Source organism: Natator depressus, chromosome 8 (genome assembly GCF_965152275.1).
Source record: "Natator depressus isolate rNatDep1 chromosome 8, rNatDep2.hap1, whole genome shotgun sequence".
Lineage (NCBI taxonomy): Eukaryota > Metazoa > Chordata > Testudines > Cheloniidae > Natator > Natator depressus.
The window spans coordinates 62,232,231-62,254,430 of NC_134241.1; the positions used below are offsets into that span (position 1 = coordinate 62,232,231).

The window sequence follows — 22,200 nt, forward strand, 5'->3', positions numbered from 1 at the left end:
CTGCTCTAGGGAATATTTGGGGGTAAGTTCTATGGTCTGTAATGCAGGAGGTCAGACAAGATGATCACAATTGTCCCTTTTGGTCTTGGAATATATGAACGCTAGCTCAATGAACTGAATGGAATGTGTCTTGCCTGTTGAAGAGAGACTTCTCTGCTTCCTCACTGAATGCCTTTTTATATGCTCTTAATTGCTCAAAATGTGCAGGCCTTTAGCAGGGATAATTTGCTGAAGTATGGAAGATTCATATAGACATAACTCTCTGACTGAAAGATTTTAACAAGCATGCTGTTTAATACACCACAGAAAAAAGAAGGATGACAATAGGAAAGCTATGTTTTTCTCATGCACTGTTGTTGTAGTGTCAGTCCCTGGATATTAGAGACGCAAGGTGGCTGAGGCAATATCTTTTAATAGACAACTTCTGTTGGTGAGAGAGACAAGCTTTCGAGTTAATGCTTTTGTGCATAAGTATTAAGTATATTTCAAATACCTATAATTTGACATAATGTTTATGACTTTTATGGAAATGCTTGTTCATTTGCGTAGAAGACTGTTACAATATGTAATTATAGGAGAGCCTTTGCACATGTTAAGGGAAATGACACTAATATGAGACCCTGAACTGCTCTAACATTCTAATTTCACACATTGATTCTAAGCTCACTTCGTCCTCTCTCCATAACTGGTCAGGGTTACTTTCACTGCGGTCAACACTGGGGAACGGGAGACAAATAACAAACACTTACTTGTGAAGCCATTTCTCGTGACTGACAAAGGGAGGAAAAAAGAAAACAAACACAATTTAAACAACATTGGGAAACAGGAACAAACACGAACCATTGAACAGCAATCACAGATAATAAATATGGGCTGATGCTTGCTTTATTCTGAATGGAATTTTGGATTAAATTAAAGTTCTGTCATTTGAACAGATCACTTAATGACTGTGCATACATTATGCTTTTTAATCTGACTCGCTGGAAATTTATCTGATGAAACTATCAATATATCCTGCATTAAATCATAATAATTTTAATAACATAGAAGTGAAATGAAGTACGGACTGTAATGCAAAAGGTTGAAGGGGGCAGTAGTATTCAACTCACTAGTAATGTTCATTTTTCTTGTATTTGCTACTGGCAGTGATCATTACCTCAAGTTTACCAAAAGCTAATGCTCTTATCTCATACAGACTGTATTTGTATAAATATGCGTGTTTAGCTCCTTGCTAGGTAACGTCATTATATCATCACATCCCTTTTCTCTTAAAAAACAAAATGTAGTTCTGGTGGTTCTTTAGGAAAGAACATACTTTTTGCGTGTGAAGAATTTTGTATATAAAACATTTTTGCTGTCTAAGAACAAAAATATTACTTGGCAAACTGAACAATTTAACAGAAAATCTCTATCATAACACATAATGATTGTTGTATGGCGGGGACCATAATATCATGTTGGCAAACTGAATGAAGGAGACATTTATCACACAAATGTTTATCAGGCTGTTTATCTGATGTTGTTTAATTCTATCTAATTTACAAAGATATTAAACAGCATTGGTCCTTAGACTGATTCATTATTGTTTGTTACTAGATTCAGAAGTTATCTTTAATTGTAGTGTAGTGTTGTATAACGATATAGTTTTAGAATTATATTCCTGGTCCACATATTTTTATGCAAGCAGAATTGTTCAGTTTTTTTCAATAGATATTGTCATCTGCACATTGAATTTAACAATTACTATTTTGCTAACTTTTCCATCATTTTAACTCTTTCTGGGAAAGCAACAGCAGAAACATAGGGGAAGGGGAAAAGGGAAAGAGTAGAACAAATAATGATAGAATCATAGAATATCAGGGTTGGAAGGGACCTCAAGAGGTCATCTAGTCCAACCCCCTGCTCAAAGCAGGACCGATCCCCAACTAAATCATCCCAGCCAGGGCTTTGTCAAGCCTGACCTTAAAAACTTCTAGGGAAGGAGATTCCACCACCTCCCTAGGTAACGCATTCCAGTGTTTCACCACTCTCATAGTGAAAAAGTTTTTCCTAATATCCAACCTAAATCTCCCCCATTGCAACTTGAGACAATTACTCCTTGTTCTGTCATCTGCTACCACTGAGAACAGTCTAGAGCCATCCTCTTTGGAACCCCCTTTCAGGTAGTTGAAAGCAGCTATCAAATTCCCCCTCATTCTTCTCTTCTGAAGACTAAACATCCCCAGTTCCCTCAGCATCTCCTCATAAGTCATGTATTCCAGTCCCCTAATCATTTTTGTTGCCCTCCACTGGACTCTTTCCAATTTTTCCACATCCTTCTTGTAGTGTGGGGCCCAAAACTGGACACAGTACTCCAGATGAGGCCTCACCAATGTCGAATAGAGGGGAACAATCACGTCCCTCGATCTGCTGGCAATGCCCCTACTTATACATCCCAAAATGCCATTGGCCTTCTTGGCAACAAGGGCACACTGTTGACTCATATCCAACTTCTCGTCCACTGTAACCCCTAGGTCCTTTTCTGCAGAACTGCTGCCTAGCCATTCGGTCCCTAGTCTGTAGCGGTGCATGGGATTCTTCCGTCCTAAGTGCAGGACTCTGCACTTGTCCTTGTTGAACCTCATCAGATTTCTTTTGGCCCAATCCTCCAATTGGTCTAGGTCCCTCTGTATCCTATCCCTACCCTCCAGCGTATCTACCACTCCTCCCAGTTTAGTGTCCTCTGCAAACTTGCTGAGGGTGCAATCCACACCATCCTCCAGATCATTTATGAAGATATTGAACAAAACCAGCCCCAGGACCGACCCCTGGGGCACTCCACTTGATACCGGCTGCCAATAGACATGGAGCCATTGATCACTACCCGTTGAGCCCGACAATCTAGCCAGCTTTCTATCCACCTTAGTCCATTCATCCAGCCCACACTTCTTTAACTTGCTGGCAAGAATACTGTGGGAGACAGTGTCAAAAGCTAAAGTCAAGGAACAACACGTCCACTGCTTTCCCTTCATCCACAGAGCCAGTTATCTCGTCATAGAAGGCAATTAGATTAGTCAGGCATGACTTGCCTTTGGTGAATCCATGCTGACTGTTCCTGATCACTTTCCTCTTGTCTAAGTGCTTCAGAATTGATTCCTTGAGGACCTGCTCCATGATTTTTCCAGGGACTGAGGTGAGGCTGACTGGCTTGTAGTTCCCAGGATCCTCCTTCTTCCCTTTATTAAAGATGGGCACTACATTAGCCTTTTCCCAGTCATCTGGGACCTCCTCCGATCGCCATGAGTTTTCAAAGATAATGGCCAATGGATCTGTAATCACATCCGCCAACTCCTTTAGCACTCTCGGATGCAACGCATCCGGCCCCATGGATTTCTGCTCGTCCTGCTTTTCTAAATAGTCCCGAACCACTTCTTTCTCCACAGAGGGCTGGTCACCTTCTCCCCATGCTGTGCTGCCCAGTGCAGTAGTCTGGGAGCTGACCTTGTTCATGAAGACAGAGGCAAAAAAGCATTGAGTACATTAGCTTTTTCCACATCCTCTGTCACTAGGTTGCCTCCCTCATTCAGTAAGGGGCCCACACTTTCCTTGACTTTCTTCTTGTTGCTAACATACCTGAAGAAACCCTTCTTGTTACTCTTAACATCTCTTGCTAGCTGCACTCCAGGTGTGATTTGGCCTTCCTGATTTCACTCCTGCAAGCCCGAGCAATATTTTTATACTCATCCCTGGTCATTTGTCCAATCTTCCACTTCTTGTAAGCTTCTTTTTTGTATTTAAGAGCAGCAAGGATTTCACTCTTAAGCCAAGCTGGTCGCCTGCCATATTTACTATTCTTTCTACACATCGGGATGGTTTGTCCCTGTAATCTCAATAAGGATTCTTTAAAATACAGCCACCTCTCCTGGACTCCTTTCCCCCTCATGTTGTTCTCCCAGGGGATCTTGCCCATCAGTTCCCTGAGGGAATCAAAGTCTGCTTTTCTGAAGTCCAGGGTCTGTATTCTGCTGCTCTCCTTTCTTCCTTGTGTTAGGATCCTGAACTCGACCATTTCATGGTCACTGCCTCCCAGGTTGCCATCCACTTTTGCTTCCCCTACTAATTCTTCCCGGTTTGTGAGCAGCAGATCAAAAAGAGCTCTGCCCCTAGTTGGTTCCTCCAGCACTTGCACCAGAAAATTGTCCCCTGCATTTTCCAAAAACTTCCTGGTTTGCCTGTGCACCGCTGTATTGCTCTCCCAGCAGATATCAGGGTGATTGAAGTCTCCCATGAGAACGAGGGCCTGCGATCTAGTAACTTCTGCGAGTTCCTGGAAGAAAGCCTCGTCCACCTCATCCCCCTGGTCTGATGGTCTATAGTAGACTCCCACCACGACATCACCCTTGTTGCTCACACTTCTAAACTTAATCCAGAGACTCTCAGGTTTTTCTGCAGTTTCATACTTGAGCACTGAGCAGTCATACTGCTCTCTTACACACAGTGCAACTCCCCCACCTTTTCTGCCCTTCCTGTCCTTCCTGAACAGCTTATATCCATCCATGACAGTACTCCAGTCATGTGAGTTATCCCACCAAGTCTCTGTTATTCCAATCACATCATAATTCCTTGACTGTGCAAGGACTTCCAGTTCTCCCTGCTTGTTTCCCAGGCTTCGTGCATTTATATATAGGCACTTGAGGTAACCTGCTGATCGCCCCTCTTTCTCAGTATGAGGCAGGAGCCCTCCCCTCTCATGCGCTCCTGCTCGTGCCTCCTCCCGGTATCCCACTTCCCCACTTACCTCAGGGCTTTGGTCTCCTTCCCCCGGTGAACCTAGTTTAAAGCCCTCCTCACTAGGTTAGCCAGCCTGCTTGCGAAGATACTCTTCCCTCTCTTCGTTAGGTGGAGCCCGTCTCTGCCTAGCACTCCTTCTTGGAACACCATCCCATGGTCAAAGAATCCAAAGCCTTCTCTCCGACACCACCTGCATAGCCATTCGTTGACTTCCACGATTCAATGGTCTCTACCCAGGCCTTTTCCTTCCACGGGGAGGATGGACGAGAACACCACTTGCACCTCAAACTCCTTTATCCTTCTTCCCAGAGCCACGTAGTCCGCAGTGATCCGCTCAAGGTCTATACATCTCTACAATAGGTCTTAATCTCAAATTTATCAAAAGCTATTGCTCCTAAATTCATTTCACAGCTGCCTCTCCTTTACACAGATGCTGCTTCCTAGCTAGATAATAGGAAAGGGTTCAGCCTTTTGTTTGCTGATTTCACATGCACTTTTGAAAGCATATATGTGAGAAGGCTGCTGACGCTGAATTCTTCACAATAGGTTTGGTGCTTAGGCTACAACCATTACTGATCTCAGTAATCAGTCACTATCAGAATTTTACTGTTTTTAATTGACTGTCATATGTTACATTAGTTTTTAGCATACCTTTAGTTGTACATATGTGGCACCATAATACCCTGTGCTTAGTTGTTGTGAGTTCTTCTGTTCTTATGACTTCACTGAACTCTTAAAAGCAAAATCATGGTAGGAGTAGGAAAGGATGATGTGTCCTCTGTTTCGTAAAACCTTGACTGGTTTTTCTCATGTCAGCAATAATACTGCCTATGTTTTTCCCCAAGGGATGATTTTGATAGATGGTACCACTGATGCTGAGCTGAGAAGAATACACTACAAATACTGTAGTAGTACAGTTGACTAGTTCAAGTATGGTTGGAAAGTAAAAGGAATCTGGAGAGCTAGTGACAGTCCAAAAGGAGAGGCTGCAGCAAGCTTTATTTTCTGCAGACATCTTTCATGTCATTGAACATTTATTTCATTTCATTTCAGAATGGAAATCCTCAAGCTCCCAAGAAAAATTTCTCACTTCACAGTGCATTAGAAATCTACTTTAAGAGTTTACTTAATGATTTGCATTTTGTGAACATATGTATGTTTTTTCAAGGAGGTGGGTTGGAGATAGAATGAATTGGTTATGCTGTAGAATCAGGTAGATTGTGTCCTAGAAAGAGCAGTTTTACAGGCAAAGAGAAGCTGACATACTGCATTTTACTTTAAAGCTAAACTCCCATGGAGCTGTCTTTGATCCATTGTTCAAGATATTCAGCCATCAGGGATGAGATTGATATTTACTTAAAATCAAAAGTCTTTTTAGGGAGGAGTATACTGATCAGTGGAACTGGAGTCAGCTTAACCTGCATCCAGTTTCATTCTTTGTGAATGAAATGTGGTGGCAGCACCAGAGTTGAGCTCTCGGCAGTGGAGCAGCTGGCAGTGTGAGCCATGGAACTCCTATCTGAAGCCCCTCGGAACCCTGGATTTTGCAGATACAAAACCTAGCCCAGTAATGGATCTGGTGAAAGGAGGCATTCCAGCTGTACACAGACCTGGTCACGCAGGAGGACAATGTCAAGGTTCCTTCCCCACTCTGAACTCTAGGGTACAGATGTGGGGACTTGCATAAAAAAACCCCTAAGCTTATTCTTACCAGCTTAGGGTAAAAAATTCCCCAAGATACAGACTTTGCCTTGTCCTTGAACCCTATGCTGCCACCACCAAGCGTGTTAAACAAAGAACAGGGAAAGTGCCCACTTGGAGAGGTCTTCCCCCAAAATATCCCCCCAAGCTCTACACCCCCTTTCCTGGGGAAGGCTTTATAAAAATCCTCACCAATTTGTACTGATGAACACAGGCCCAAACCCTTGGATCTTAAGAACAATGAAAAATCAATCAGGTTCTTAAAAGAAGAATTTTAATTAAAGAAAAGATAAAAGAAGCACCTCTGTAAAATTAGGATGGTAAATACCTTACAGGGTAATCAGATTCAAAACATAGAGAATCCCTCTAGACAAAACCTTAAGTTACAAAAAGACACACAAACAGGAATATACATTCCATTCAGCACAGCATATTTTACCAGCCATTAAACAAAAGGAAATCTAACGCATTTCTAGCTAGATTACTTACTAACTTAACAGAGTTTCTGAGACTGCATTCCTGATCTGTTCCCGGCAAAAGCATCACACAGACAGACAAACTCTGTTCCCCCCCTCCAGCTTTGAAAGTATTTTGTCTCCTCTTTGGTCATTTTGGTCAGGTGCCAGCGAGGTTATCTTAGCTTCTTAACCCTTTACAGGTGAAAGGGTTCTGCCTCTGGCCAGGAGGAATTTTATAGCACTGTATACAGAAAGGTGGTTACCCTTCCCTTTATTTTTATGACAAAAACCTAGCCCAGTGATGGATCTGGTGAAAGGAGGCATTCCAGCTGTACACAGACCTGATCACGCACGAAGACAAGAGCAGCAGGAAAGTAAAACGGTTATTCTACTTTACTGGGGAACAAGACAGAGAGGTCTGCACTATGCTGAAGCTCACCACTGCTTTAAGTCTCTCAGCAGTCCTAGGAGTCCTGTGGAACTATTGCTCCTTGAAGCAGAATGGAACTGTGGAGTGATGCAAATTTTTCACAATCCAAAGGGTAGACCCTGGTATTACTGCCTTACACACTGGCTGCTACATGTGGTGACATTGGCAGGCCAAGTACCAGCTCATGCCCAGGTCCCCATGTCTCAAATGGACATTAACAAATACTTAGGTAGAATCTGTCTGGGTCACTTGTATTAGAATTATAAGAATGTGCTTAGTGTTTAGACTATCAAATGCTCATGCAGTAATATTACTTGTAACATTTGTGTTCATAGTATAATATTTGAGTAGTCATATTCTGAACCTCGGTGACTGTTTGAAGGGCCTTATAGGAGAGGGACATTAATTAGTGTGAAGAGCAGCTCTTCTACAGAAATCATTACACACCTCCTGAGAGAGGAGACCCAAGGCAGACTGCATGGATTTTTACAGCTGGAAACACCATAAATCTGGGTTGAAGAACCATCAACAATAGGATTTAAGAGTCTTATTGTTCTGCTCTCCTCCCTCTGAAGATGAATCATGCAAGTGGACTTTTCCCATCAGCTCAGTATGCAGCTCAGAGCACATGGCAGGAGAAGGATAAAAACTCTGAATCAAAAGAACTAGGTATCTTCATGATGTTTGGACTTGGAGGAGATGGGGAGCAGGAAGGTGTTTCCAGGCATAAACAAGAGATCCCCAGCTGCTTGGCCCCGGTTAGTCCTAAAGGTTAAATAGAACTTGCTGATTATAGACGCCTATATTATATTTTGAAACTGCAGATTGTAACTCCTTAGGGTGTCTGCTTGCTTGCTTTTACCTTGTAAATAAGTCTCTAATTTCCTTTTCCTATCTAATAAATCTTCATCTACAGTAGGATCTCAGAGTTACAAACACCAGAGTTACAATCTGACCAGTCAACCACAAACCTCATTTGGAACTGGAAGTAGGCAATTGGGAAGCAGCAGAGACCCCTCCACGTCCACATAGCCACTGAATAATGGTAAGGTGGAATCAGTTGTGAGAACAGCAAAGACACTGTTACACAAGGCTGCTTCCTCTGGGTCAGACCTCTTGTTAGCATTTTTGGCACACAGGAGTACCTCATCACAAGGGTGCCAAAACAATCCAGTGCAGGCACTGGTGGGACACGCAACCAAAACACTGCTACTGATGAGAGGAGACCTGTTGCAGCCAGAAGGATGGAGATACTGCAGAGAGCAGATGGCCACAATCAGGGAAAGGAGGCACAACAGGACTATGATAGGTCAGTCAAGGACCTAATGGCCCTGGTGTCACACACACCTGTGAGAATCCAACCATGCAAGAGACACCAGAAGATGTGGACTAAAGGAGTTGTGAGGGGTAGGGTGGCACTCAGGTTATACAGGGTGACTGCACAAGAGGGACAAGTGATCCGAAGGAACAGGAGGCATGATCCAGCAGACACAACACTCAGAGAGCCTACAGAGAGAGAGTGATCATCACAGAACACAAAGACATGGAACCATCCAGAGACTAACCCCACAGGCAAGGAGGAAACTCCACAGAAAGATAGTTTGGTAGACTCACAGACAGGTGACAGGGAGACAGAGGGATCATTCCCAGTGTGATTACCTGTTGAGGAGACCAACCTATCTCAAAAGCTAAGTAACCAGCTGAGTCAGTGGTAAAATTGAGTCTCCAACTTGGCTACATAATAGCAACCTCTAGGAAAGGGACATCGGGTGGCGGGGAGGAGAGAGTCTGGGTGTCCATTATTTTGTTTTTAATGTGTATATTAAAGTGCTTGTAAAATAAGGAAGTTGTATCAAGAGGGCCAGCATTACCTGGGGGCAGAGGGATAGCTCAGTGGTTTGAGCATTGGCCTGCTAAACCTAGGATTCTGAGTTCAATCCTTGAGGGGGCCATTTAGGGATCTGGGTCAAAAATTGGGGATTGGTCCTGTTTGAGCAGGGTGTTGGACTAGATGATCTCCTGAGGTCCTTTCCTCCAACCCTGATACTCTATGATTCGGGGGGGGGGGGGACTGCTATTGACAGTGGAACAGGGTGTGCAGGGAGTCAGGCTGTAAGCAACTCTGCTACGTGGACAGAACAGTGCACTGGGCTTAATTAAGTTTCACTTACTCAACTTAGCCTGTATTCAGCTTCACCTTTTGTGAATTAAACAAGCAGTGAAGCTAGGGCAGCAGCAAAGAAAAGAGAAGTCTTTGTTTAAGATTGCAAAATATCCATCCCACCACACTAATAGATCCAAACTCTTTTAGCCAGCTGTCTTTGGTATATAGTCAGCTTTTCTGGTTTCCCAGTTGGTACTCCTGGGTAGACAGTCAATTGTTTCTCTGTTTTTGGATGAGACCGATATTTTTGATAGCAGTGGAAGAATTAAGATGAATTAATCTTTATATACATGGAAAAACTGAGGTGGAGAGGAAGAAGGTCAGAAACTGCTGTAAAAAAGGTGCTCAGTGGTCAGCTTTGCAGCAATGACTCTTGCCTCCCCGCCCCACCAGAATGTGCATAAAGGTACGAAACCTGGGTGGGGCAAGACTCTCTGTCTACACAACAAGGAAGTCACCACCCACCCTCCCTCCCCTAGTGGAGGCGAATGGCAGGCTGGGTTAGGACCTGCTGTGGGCATTACGCTAGTCGCCCCTTTTAAAGGGGGGCTGGGAAGGAATTTTTCCCACGTCACCACAATTGGCTTCGGTGGAGTGTGTGTTTTTTCACCTTCCCCACAGCAGGTGTGAGGATGGACCTTTTCTGGTGAATAGAAAAGGTGGTAGGCCATATGTCGCAACTTATTTTGTAAGGTTGGGTGGATGTTCAGTACAGGTATTCCATAGGGAGGGTAGCCAGTGACCAGATAAATGGCCTGGTAAAGGACTTACAAGGAGGAATTGGATAAAGGAACAGAATGGGGAAGGGGGTTCAGGGACTCCTATGATTGGTATAGCAGGGAGCCAGCCCCCCCGCCCCCATTCTCATAGCCCTCCTTAACCCTCTTACGAGGCTGGTGGATGGTAAGGTCCAAGCCATGGGTCCGCTGGGGGGACCTGGATGGAACTGGATGGAAACAAAGTGGGGCTGGTGAAAGCCCCAGATCATTGATTTGAATAAGTATGGATTTGCCTGCACTGTACACTTTATCTGCTGGGTAGTCCCAGACATCTATATAATAAAGTTGGAGCTCGATTAAAACCCATAACTAGTCTCCTATCCTTCTTGCGGTATTCCCAGACAATAGGGAGCCACATGATTCTAGGCCAAGGTGTTCATACAGCAGTAATGCCCCTGGTAAGCTGAGTGCTATCCACAGAAATTAAAGAGCTGTTGTGGTTTCAGATTAGTCCTCTATTGCCTAATGTCTTGTAACTGGAGGTTACTTTGTGGTGCGTATTAGCTTTCAGTTTATTGGATTCTTTCATGATTGCTGTAGAAAAGCTATTGACTAGGATTCAGTTCTGCAAGGTGCTCAGCAGCCTCAGCTCTCATCACCTCTGAGAGTTGCTCAGCACTTTTCCAGATTAAACTCTTGATGTGCCCAAAGCCACCAGTTTGGACTAAAAAGTGAAAAGGAGAGGAAAAGCTGTTAACATGAAGTGCCACAACACCCTTAATTGTGGAACCACAACAATACCATAACAACAGATACTGTATACTAAATTGAATGAATAGTTGCAATAAAGCTCAAAGACGTAAATAAACCTGGGAGCACTGCATTGAAGTCTTAATATGGCAACACTTCGAGGTCATTACTCTTTCTAGTATAAAACCCTGCTTGTAAAAGTCAACATCTGGGCAACAGAAAATACTGCTGGGGAACATCTATTATACTAGTGATTCTAGAATTCCTGTAGCAATAGCTGGACTCGTGGCCAGAATTTTCAAACTTGGAAGACTAATGCTAGATACCCAAATCCATATTTAGACATTTCAATAGATGGCCTAATTTTCCAAAGGTTCTGAGCTTCCACAATTCTCATTGATGTCAATTTGTTTAGCAGCTTTGAAAATCAGGCTGTCTTTTATTTATTCATTTGAATGTGAAAAACAAGAGGCACTTGTTAAACATTCTGTTTATCTCTGAGAAACTCTACTGGATTTATTGTGTTTAAGTAGCCATAACTAAGGCTGCGAGTTTGTCATGGAGGACATGGATTCCATGACTTTCCATGACCTCAGTGACTTCTGCAGCAGCTGGCCAATGAGAGCTGCAAAGCCAGCGCTCTGGGCAGAGGTACTGTGCAGAGCTGCCTGGCCACGCTCTACCTAGCAGCTGAACCCCGTCCCTGTCGCGCCTCACCCCATCCTGTGCCCCTACCCCCTCCCACTCCCAAACTTTGCTGCTGCTGCAGGGGAGGTGCGGAGCCAGGTAGGGAACCTGCTGGCCCTGGCAAACAGACCCCCCCCAGCACCAGTGGGCGTCCTGGGCCGCGCACCACTGCCCATTTCCCCCCTGCACCATCTACTGCTACATGAAAAGAATAAATTTACTATTGAGTGGCATGATTGCTTGAAACAGTACAGTAGGTTACACCTGTGGTATTGTATTACATTCCATCTTTAATTTAAAAATATTTAGTAGAGTCAATAATACTGTATGACCTCTGTAACTGTGCATAGTCATTGCACTACCTTAATGTATCTTAATGTATTACTATGTGGTTTGGGTTATCCAGACTAGAAATTGGTATATTAAAGCAGGCAAACCTCAGATGTTGTAAGCTTTTGGGATTCAGTTCTATAGATTCCAATAGGAATATCTCCTGTTGAAGAACAAAGTTTCTGATATAGTCTGGCATATGTCCTAATCCATAGATCATCTTCTGTGATTTTCATCTGGAAAAATAACAGCAGAAAGTAAGGTTCCAATTCTATAATGTTTTGCTCTTTCCTTCCTAAGGGACTTTCCCAAGCAAATGCCTTGGTATTTTGGAAGGGAGTTTCACTCATACAGTTTTAAAATTATTTGAAAATTCTTTTACTGACTGTCTAATATCCATGTTAAGTGTTGGAGTAAAATAATAGTAAAATGGCTGACAGAACAAATAACGTGTTATGGAGAGATTGAGGAGCATAAAGAGTAATTTGAGTTGAGAAAGATATGTGGCATTAGGAGAACTGTATCTATTTTATTTGTCTCAGCAACCAGAATGTTAGAAAGATCAAAGTAGCACTATTAAGCATGAATGTCATGTGAAATTAATTTGAAAATTCTTCCACATCTTCCATGACTACTATGGTAGTCTTACTTAAAAAGTTAGGACATTTTGAGATACAACCAATGTGATCCAATTTAAGACACTGTACATCAGCTTGCCTCCTGTTATAATGGTTGACTAGCTGGTGGGAAAAAATGTTAAATATTTAAAATAATAGATGTAACTTTTTAAACAAATTTATTAAAGCACTGTTAAGCCAGGGGATGCCTTTCATTTCCTAGTGCCCAGTCTTGTAAACTCTTTCTTACATGACTAATCCTGTGGAAGCCAGCGGGGACCATTCATGTAAAGAAGGGATTGCAGAACTGGTGCCCGGAAAGCCTGATACAAAGCCCAATGGAGAGATTCTTGTTGACGTCAGTGGTCTTTGGATCATGACCTTATCCTCTGAAATAGGACTATCACACTGCCAATATTGAACTTATTGAGCAATATCGCTGCTCCTGATAGTAAGCTCAGAATCTGCAAGTTCATTGCAGCTTATTCATGTTGTGAAATGTCTTTCACGTTTGAGGCTACTGGACTGAATATAATACATTATTTACATGACACCTGTGCCAGTGAATGCCATTTCCTTTACCTTTTAAAACTATCAGATCCCTTTCTACAAATCTTTCGTTGTTGGTTGAGATAACAGCACTCATCCAAGGAAGCTCCTTTGTTTCTCATGAATATTGATTCAAGAATGCTGAAGTATATAATAACAAATAACTATGATAAAGCCTCTAATTTCCTAGGAGCAGGAAATACAGTATGTGAAACTCAACTAACTTTTGCCTTCTATCTTTATCTGATATTTAGGGCTCAGTTCTGCCCTGATTTTACCACCAGTGCAAACTCATTTGAAGTGAGTGGGGTAGCACAGGATAAAGTCCTAGCCACATTTAGCCTTTACCTAGCTAATAACTTTCATTAATAGGTACTTTCATATTCTTTAAATTCAGTTTAAGGGTTTGTTACTCCATACAAAAGTAATATAGATAACCTATGGAGTTTTTTTCAAAAGCTTTATTTAAATTCCAAACACTGGTATAACATCTGCAGTTTTTTTCTGCCTTATTTTTTCTTTACATATCTTTTTAAGTTTCTTTTGTTTTGCAGGTAAGAAAAGTAGTGAAGTTTTCTACCTATTTTACTGAACTCCTACTCTGAAGATAAAGAGAATAACTGCCTTCATAGGACTCTCATGAGAGAAACCACAGTACGAAAAGAGCAGTGGTATTGTGTGGAGGGTACAGAACCTTATATGGCACCATTTAATCATCTTAAAAAAAAAACTTACAGAACAAAGAAACCCAGATCCTGGTGTGGTATCTAGTCCCAGCAGAAGTCTTGTGATAGAGATCATATAATCCTTCACAAATGACTGCAAGATGAGAAAAAGAGAGAGAGAAAAGAAAGTTTTAAGTGCACAGATGAGCAGGTGATTACAAGGTCAGCAGCACCATGTGTGAATTCTGAACAAAAATATATGTATTCACAACAGGTCATTCTTTTCTGTGAAAATATGAGGCATTAAGGGCTCTTTAATCTAGCAGAGAAAGGCATAACAAGAACCAATGGCTGGAATTTAAAAGCAGACCAATTGAAACTAGAAATACGGCATTTTTTAACTAGGGTGTTGAAACAAACTACCAAAGGAAGTGGTGGATTCTCTGTCTCTTGATGCCTTCATATCAAAACAGGATGCTTTGCCACACAAGTTACTGGGCTCAGCGCAGAGGTAAATGAATGAGATTCTATAGTCCATGTTATACAAGAGGTCAGACTAGATGATCTAATGGTCACTTCTGACTTTCAAATGAGTGAATCTAAGCTATCCTTCTCCCCTTAGGCTGGGCTGCAGGAAGGGCAGAGGGTTATCCATGGTCTCCTTCAGTTGTAACAAGTCTGTCCTGTGCCATCTATATACTTGTGCATTGGGAGGCAGAGCTTAGGGAAAGCTGTCAATCCTCTTCCCTCATGACACTGTACTGGCTTTCAGTGGCTGGCTGTATGTTTGGTTGGTTCAAGACAGAATCAAAATATTCTTGTTGGTCAAAGTTGCAGACTTGGATTTATAATTAGCCTTTACGGCAGGTTAATCTTAGGGCTTATCTACACCCAGAAGTTGTACTGGTTTAATTTAAGGTGTATTTTTAAGCTAGTTTAGCTAAGCTGGTGCAAAAGGCTGTGTGGCTATTCTTTCTTTGATTTAAACCAGGCTTATTTTGGTTTAGTTTGTTTATTAGGACTCACTGAATTGCAGAATCATTGGACTGGAAGAGATCTTGAGAGGTCATCTAGTCCAGTCCCCTGCACTCATGGCAGGACTAAGTATTATCTACACCAGAGGTTCTCAAACTGTGGTCCGCGAGCTCCATTCAGGTAGTCCATGGATAGTTCCCTCTAAGATATGCGCCTGGTATGAGAGAATGAAGGTGCAGGCGTGGCACTACTAATTAGGTGCCTGGGCCCTGGAGAAGACGCACATGTAAGGTGAGGTGGTGGCCTTGGGGGGAATAAGGGGTAGGTGGGAGGGGGAAGTGTGGTGAGAATAGGGGGTGGGGGGAATTTGGGATGTGCAGGGCTGCGGCAGCCAGCGAAATGGCAACTTTCCCCAGCTGCAGGGCTGTGGCTGCCGGGGAGAGACAGCCCTCTTTCCCAGCCCCAGCTCGGGGTCTGCCATGGTGAGGGGGAGAGAGGACACATCCACCACATTAGAAAGGTAAGACTACTGATATTAAAATATGAGCGCTGTGCTTTTATTTGTAGGACCAAAAATCATTAATTATTAAGCTTTTTTTGTATTGCGCTTTTATCCAAAGTGCTTTACAATAGTTAGCTAACAGTACAAACAACATTTGGAAAGATTATTAAGTGGTCCGCTGAGACCCTCAGCAATTTTCAAGTGATCTGAGGAAAAAAAAAGTTTGAGAACCACTGATCTACACCATTCCTTTAATTGGTTTAAACTGAACTGCCATACTCTTTTAAAAAAAAAATCCTCTACCTGATTTGGGACAGAGAATGGAACCTAGTCTCCTGCATGATAGAACAAGGAGTAATGGTCTCAAATTGCAGTGTTGGAGGTTTGGGTTGGATATAGGAGAAGCTTTTTCACTAGGAGGGTGGTGAACCACTGGAATGGGTTACCTAGGGAGGTGGTGGAATCTCCTCCCTTAGAGGCTTTTAAGGTCAGGCTTGACAAAGCGACTTAGTTGGGGATTAGGTCCTGCTTTGAGCAGGGGGTTAGACTAGATGACCTCCTGAGGTGTCCCTTCCAACCCTGATGTTCTGTGATTCTCGGATCCCAAGTGAGTGTCCTCACCACGAGGCTGTTGCTTCTCTCCCCACAGAAATTCCATCCTGGAGCTCAGAAACCTTCCCAATGAAATGTTCATCAAAACAGATACGTTTACATGAAGAACTTGGTTTGGACAAATCAGTTTTTTTCCAATGAAAAATTTTCTGCCAAGAAATTCCAAGCCAGCTCTATTGATTGTAAATTGCCTCACTCCATCCAGTAATGACATTCTGTATACAAAGGGAATTCTGGCTGATCATGTATAACAACAAATATAAAATACTGAAGATGGCAGGAGTTAATAATAACAAAAAACTGTTTCCATAAGAGTGTCCTCATTCATCTATCACTTGTAAAATAACACCAAATTCAGTGTTCATATTCTGGGGCAGGGTTAGAATATGCCTTGCGAGTAAATACATTTATTTCCAAAATGTACAGCAATTGATGAATAGCTGTAAATCTTGGGGTTTTGTTGTTTTTGCAGCTATATACTTACCTACCTCCTGTATTGAAAAAAATTGATAGATATACTTAGCCTCAAGAAGCTGCTCTGCATGCTATATCACCATCATGTTGACTTTACTTAGTCCGCTGTGTTAGAGCCAGACTCTGTAATCCCAACTCACACCAAGTGGAAATGTAGAGGTAGGTACTATTTGTTGTAAATAAGTGTGGCACAGTCCAGCACTGTGGGCTTGTTACAGCAAACACATGTGAGTGACATCACTCATGTGAATCATTCTGTTGGTTTCAGTGGGATTACTCAGATGAGTCAAGTCAGTCATTTGCAGGACAAGGATCTGACTTTGTAAAGCAGAACACTACAAGCCAAGAGCTGGCAACTACATGGTGAATGGCATAATCCAGATGAGTGCATGCCTGTAGTATCCATTATTAATGTCCCTTGTACTTTGGCTGTGAAGAGCTCCAGGTGCAACCTTTCAGTGTGAAGAGCAGGAACAATTTGCATAGTGCGTTATGATCACTGTTGGGCTAGTGAGTGAACAGACGCTAACATCCAGAGCATACTACATGACCTCTTGGCTCTGTCTTGGCATTCCCTTCTGTAGCTCTGACATGGAGCCTGGTGAAACACCCTTTTTTTCTTGGGGTTTTTTAATTGGATTTTTTTATTGGATTGGAAATATTTCTGAGTGTAGTAAATGAGCCTTTATTTGTTGTTCTTCTGATGAGTTTTCTGGTGCACTCAGTATACAGGGCCAACCAGAACTTGGCCCTATATGGCCTCAGGTCTGCAATTGGTTCTGTGTGGGTGGATTCCTGGACATTCACAGTGTGCCACTGTATGAAGCCCTAGTTGCAGAATCATCTGTCTAATCTCATGAGGGTTACATGCTTAAAATAATGTCTTTAAAATGTTAACATTTTACTAAAAATCAATTCTATAACCGTAATACTGTAAAGAAAATAAAACTTTTCCTTACACTACTTTAAAAGTAACTTTGTTTTTCATATATTAAAGGTAAAGCAATAATAACCCGATACATAAAACATCAGCCAGCATACAACAAAACATTACAAAGTGGCTCATCTAACAATTAAATATAAATCTATGCTGTGATAAAGCGTATGTTAGAGAAAATTAGGTGTTGTCATGTACAGTACCTGGTACAGGAGGGTGTCCAACATACTGATGCTGAAAACCCTTCCAGCAGCAAAAGGCAGTCGAAACATAAATGCCAGATTAGAACCCTTCTCCCGTTCTTTCTGTTCAAAGGTTAGAAATAAAGAAATAAAAATAATTTCAGAGGTTCCTTTTTTCTTTTAAAAAACACAGTATATAATGTCACATTGGTGCTTCCTTGGAACAAACTGTAGCAACCAAAAAGTAAAATTTACTCTCCCTGGGTAGTCATTCATTTGTGTTTACAGATAGAAACAAAAACATAGCAAATTACAGGTGTCAGAATCAATTATTAAAGGCCTGATTGTTAGATATGTTGCCCGGCTCTCATCCTGCTAGTGGAGACCCCCGCACCTGTGTGGAGACCGATGGGTCCATGCTAGCAGATCTGCCTGTCTGATCAGACCCTTTGTGAGTAATTCCATCTTTGGGAGAGAGGGAAGGTAGGGGGCTACTCATACTGGACCTGATCCAAAGCCCATTGAAGCCAATGGGAGTCTTTCTGTTGCCATCAATGGGTTTTAGATCAGGCCCACTGTATCTAGTGAGGAGGCACCAAACCCTTTCGGAAGTTCCCTTTTCTGATGTCTGAGGCTTGTACAGGGAGCCACTAAAAAGAAAATAATAGGGTTCTATTTCAGGGGTTGGGAGGTTACTGAACAGGGAAAGAAGAGGAGGTGGAAGCTAGATGGGGCCAGAGGCTGCTGTTTTGATACCTTTGGGGAAGGGAAATAGAAACAGCAAAAGCATAGAAACATTACAGTGATGCTCTCTTCCCTCCCTCCTTCCTCTTTCTTTACAGATAAACTACATTAGATCTTGCTGCTGCTTGTTCCCCCAGCTGTCAGAGGGGAGAGCTAACAGGTTTGAGGCATTTTCAAGAAATCAGTGATAAACGAAATGCAGGCTTTCAATCCAACAGATGTCATGCACAGTGGGTCAGTGTGGTAAAGATACTCTGCAAATTTCCAAGTTAAACAGACACATTTGCATGCAGAATGGCAGTCTGCTGGAACCAATGTGTCATTTATATGTACTCATGTTGAATTTCATCATGCTGTCACCCCTGCTGTTTTTCATTGTTTGACATTTTTGTTGTGAATACATGTTGATTTGTATAAACACTGTCAAAAAAAGTCAAAGTAGGAAAATTCTTTCCAGTTTAACATATCTAGTAAAATCACTTAAGATATGACATCAGTGGAATTTATTTTAAAAACTAGGCTCCTTTTGAGCTAAAGCAGACTGACAACATTCTTAAAAATTTCAGAGTTGTAGCTGTGTTAGTCTGTATCAGCAAAAACAATGAGGAGTCCTTGTGGCACCTAAGACTAACAAATTTATTTGGGCATAAGCTTTCATGGGCTAGAACCCACTTCATCAGATGCATATCTGGTACTGTATTTACCACTCCATGCATCTGATGAAGTGGATTCTAGCCCATGAAAGCTTATGCCCAAATAAATTTTAGTCTCTAAGGTGCCACAAGGACTCAACATTGTTAAAATTAAACACTTGCTGTTTCTTTTTAAAATGAGGAAAATACAGAGTTTTATGCCAAACTTACTATCTTTATTAAATTTAAATTTGACCAGCTCCTAGATGGTTATTAAGCAATGAAGAGTGACAACATAGATAACATCCCCACCTCCAAATGCAACTAATAATCCATTGTTTCCCTAAAATTATAGCAATGCAAAGATGTTACTGTGGTACTAATATATCAGAGAGTGCCAGTTGACTAGTGTTCAAGTGTTCATCTGCTGTATGAATAATGAAATATCAGTGTCACTGTAACTCTTTCTGTCCACCGAGATTTGAGGCAAACAGATAATTTATTGATTGTTCTAGTGATAACTCATGCACATTTTTTGATTATCCAGTTACACTGAGATGTAACCTCAATTTATTACTTGGTTCAAATGAAACGCCCCAGACACTTAAATAATTGGTTGCCAGAGCTTGCAATTCTTTCACATGCAAAACTCACAATAACTTCTACAGGAGTTCTGTCACCAGTCTACATGCAGAGAATTGTGTGTACTTGAGGCAAAATGCTTCCTTTGCCCACCGGTGTGAAGAAGTGCCAAGCTACACAAACTCTGTGGAGATGTGCACATCTCCTGTTGTGACATGCCGTTGGGAAGCAGTGTTAACAGGTGCTCTACTTTTTCTCTACTTCCTTGGGTGCAGAAAGGGAAAGAATGAGCATGTTGGGGGGATGGAGAGGGGGAGATAAAGAGTATAATGGAAAATTTGCTGTCTCCCCAGCTGCAGCTGTCAATATTCATTTTTTTTATAGTGGCCATCCCAAACAACCTAAAATAGGTCATCGTTAGAGTAGGTCAGGTTCCTCGGTTTTCAACTACTGTTGCTGGTCTTGGTTTCCACTCCACTTGTCCAGTGTTCTCCACAGTACACATACTTGCAAAGGCATCCCTGAACTGGTCCCTATTCCACTGTCAGAATTGGCTGTGTCCATGCTATCTCCCTAGAGACCTCCCCAGCTAATCAATTCACTTGTGCATTTACCTCACTACCACCCCCACCCCAAAAAAATCTTGTTCCTCTCAGATAAGGTTCAGTACCTCCCATCTCTGCTCACCCCACATGACCAAGGCCAATGATTTATCCATTAATGACAGAGTTATTAGGCTCTATACCCAGTTAGTATGCACATTCAAGCACTTCCATAAGGAAGCTGGTCAAAGGGAAATGAACATGCAGATAAAACTCTGCACCCTCCTGCTCCCCTAGTCCTTATGTATACTTGGCCAGAACATTAAGCCTTAAAATAGTAGGTCTAGCCTTATGGGGAAGTGCTACATAATGGATGAAAACATAAGGGATTTATAGACGTTACTCTAAAACCCCACTTATTCTAATAGAGAATATCCTTTCTATATGTGTTTTAACCATCACACAAAGATTTTTTCTATTAAAATCTAAAACACGATTAAAAAAATCTCTAAAAGATGTATTTTCATAGAAGGTGGCAAATGCCTTTGAGCAAAGGAAGTATTGGTACTAACATATATTACATAGCCTAGAGTTCATTCCTATTTTTAAAGAGCATAATTATTAGAAACACAGCAGCTATGAAAACCATTTAAAGGGAGATTAGTACCCAGGTATAAATCTTTTAAAGGTAGAATTAGCAGAAGTACTCTAATGGGGTATATGCCTCATCCTGGTGCTGAAAGAATAAATATGGGTCTGAGAGGCCAATTATGTTACCTGATTGCACCTGGAGGGTATGCCAGGATTAATTAAAGATGAAACCCAGCTGGGGAAGGAGCAGGTGACTCTAAAGAATGGAAGTACAACTTAGAAGGGGATTGCAGAGAGAAAGTCTGTTACCTTCTGTGATAAGTAAGTGGGGAAGACTGGCAGGGTCAAGGAAGATCCCTAAAGGGAGTGTTGGCCGTGGAATTTTTTTCTAAGTAGCAAAGTCTGGTAGGAGATTAGGAGTGACATAAAACAGTCATTGAGGTGGAGTAACTTCTGGCAGTGAGCCCTTGTAATGGGGCTGGCTTTGGTGTTCTAGGGAGAGACCCCTGGGAGATGGTCAGAACAGAAAAGAATGAAAGATCAAACCTGAGGAGGGTAAAACTGGATTTATATTTGTACCTGTACTTTGGGAATTTGTTGGGAGAATTCCAGAGGGGAGTCCTGGCCATGAGAAAAGGATAAGTTTAGACACTATGAGAGAATCCTGCTGATGGGCTATGGTAGGAAGAAGTCCAGGGAGGTGAAGCAATGAGTCTGATGGTTCAGACCTTGGCTGCTGGCTATAGGCTCCCTGGACTAAAATCCACTATAGCAGGAGAGTCTGGATTACCCTACCAGCTATTGGGGAAGATGGCATAAAGCCCCTGATAAGGAGTGCTGATAGCCTCTGAGAGAAAAATATGAGGATTAGGGGGCCCAGAGTTGTGATCAAATACTTTTTTGTAAGGTCATTGGACTTTGTTACTCCAAAAGAGGTGGAACTAAAGCATAACCTCACAGGAGCACTCAGTTGCAAGTAGAGAATTCACTGTAGGACAAGATGAACCATCGACAGGGGCATTAGAGAGAAAATAAACCTGCTACCCTATACTCAGCCATGAGAAGGTGTTCCAACAGTAAGCCCATTTTTCTGCACACTTAGCGTTGGCTCCTGAGGGTCCTTTGTAAATTCTGTGATGCCTGATTCTGGACAAGAACTTTTATCTTCTGATCAAACAGATTGGCGAGCCTAAAACCCATACTATTAATAATAATAATTAGTATTATTAATAGTATTAATTAATTTAAATAAGAATTAAATTGATAAATTAAATTAATATTGTTAGTACATCCTAAATCAGGCTACAGACTGGTGAGCCAGCCAGGAGTATACCCACTTCGCTAGAGTATTCTTTTTCTACTCTATCTCTATTCCTCTTCCTCTTCTATTCTATACTATCTAGTCTGTAGCCTGATGTAGGGTGTATTCATAATAATTTAATTTATCAATTTAATTTAATTTAATCCACAGAATTTACAAAGGACCCTCGGGGGGTATGACAAGAAACTCACACTAAGACAGATATAGGCTTAAAGACTTTTTATTAAAATCAATAATAGTAAGTAAATAGTAAAATACTCAGAGTT

General features: G+C 41.9%; 1 protein-coding gene across 1 annotated transcript in view; it reads right to left on the reverse strand.

The window, feature by feature from the left end:
• Nucleotides 1–22,200, reverse strand: part of KCNT2 (potassium sodium-activated channel subfamily T member 2) — a 277,251-nt gene that overhangs the window by 17,746 nt on the left and 237,305 nt on the right. Inside the window, exons 25-28 of the mRNA XM_074961164.1 lie at nucleotides 17,544–17,645; nucleotides 13,911–13,994; nucleotides 12,117–12,245; nucleotides 750–770 (exon numbers count right to left, since the gene is read on the reverse strand). Coding sequence (XP_074817265.1) covers nucleotides 750–770; nucleotides 12,117–12,245; nucleotides 13,911–13,994; nucleotides 17,544–17,645 — 336 coding nt within the window. The remainder of the gene's footprint in view (nucleotides 1–749; nucleotides 771–12,116; nucleotides 12,246–13,910; nucleotides 13,995–17,543; nucleotides 17,646–22,200) is intronic.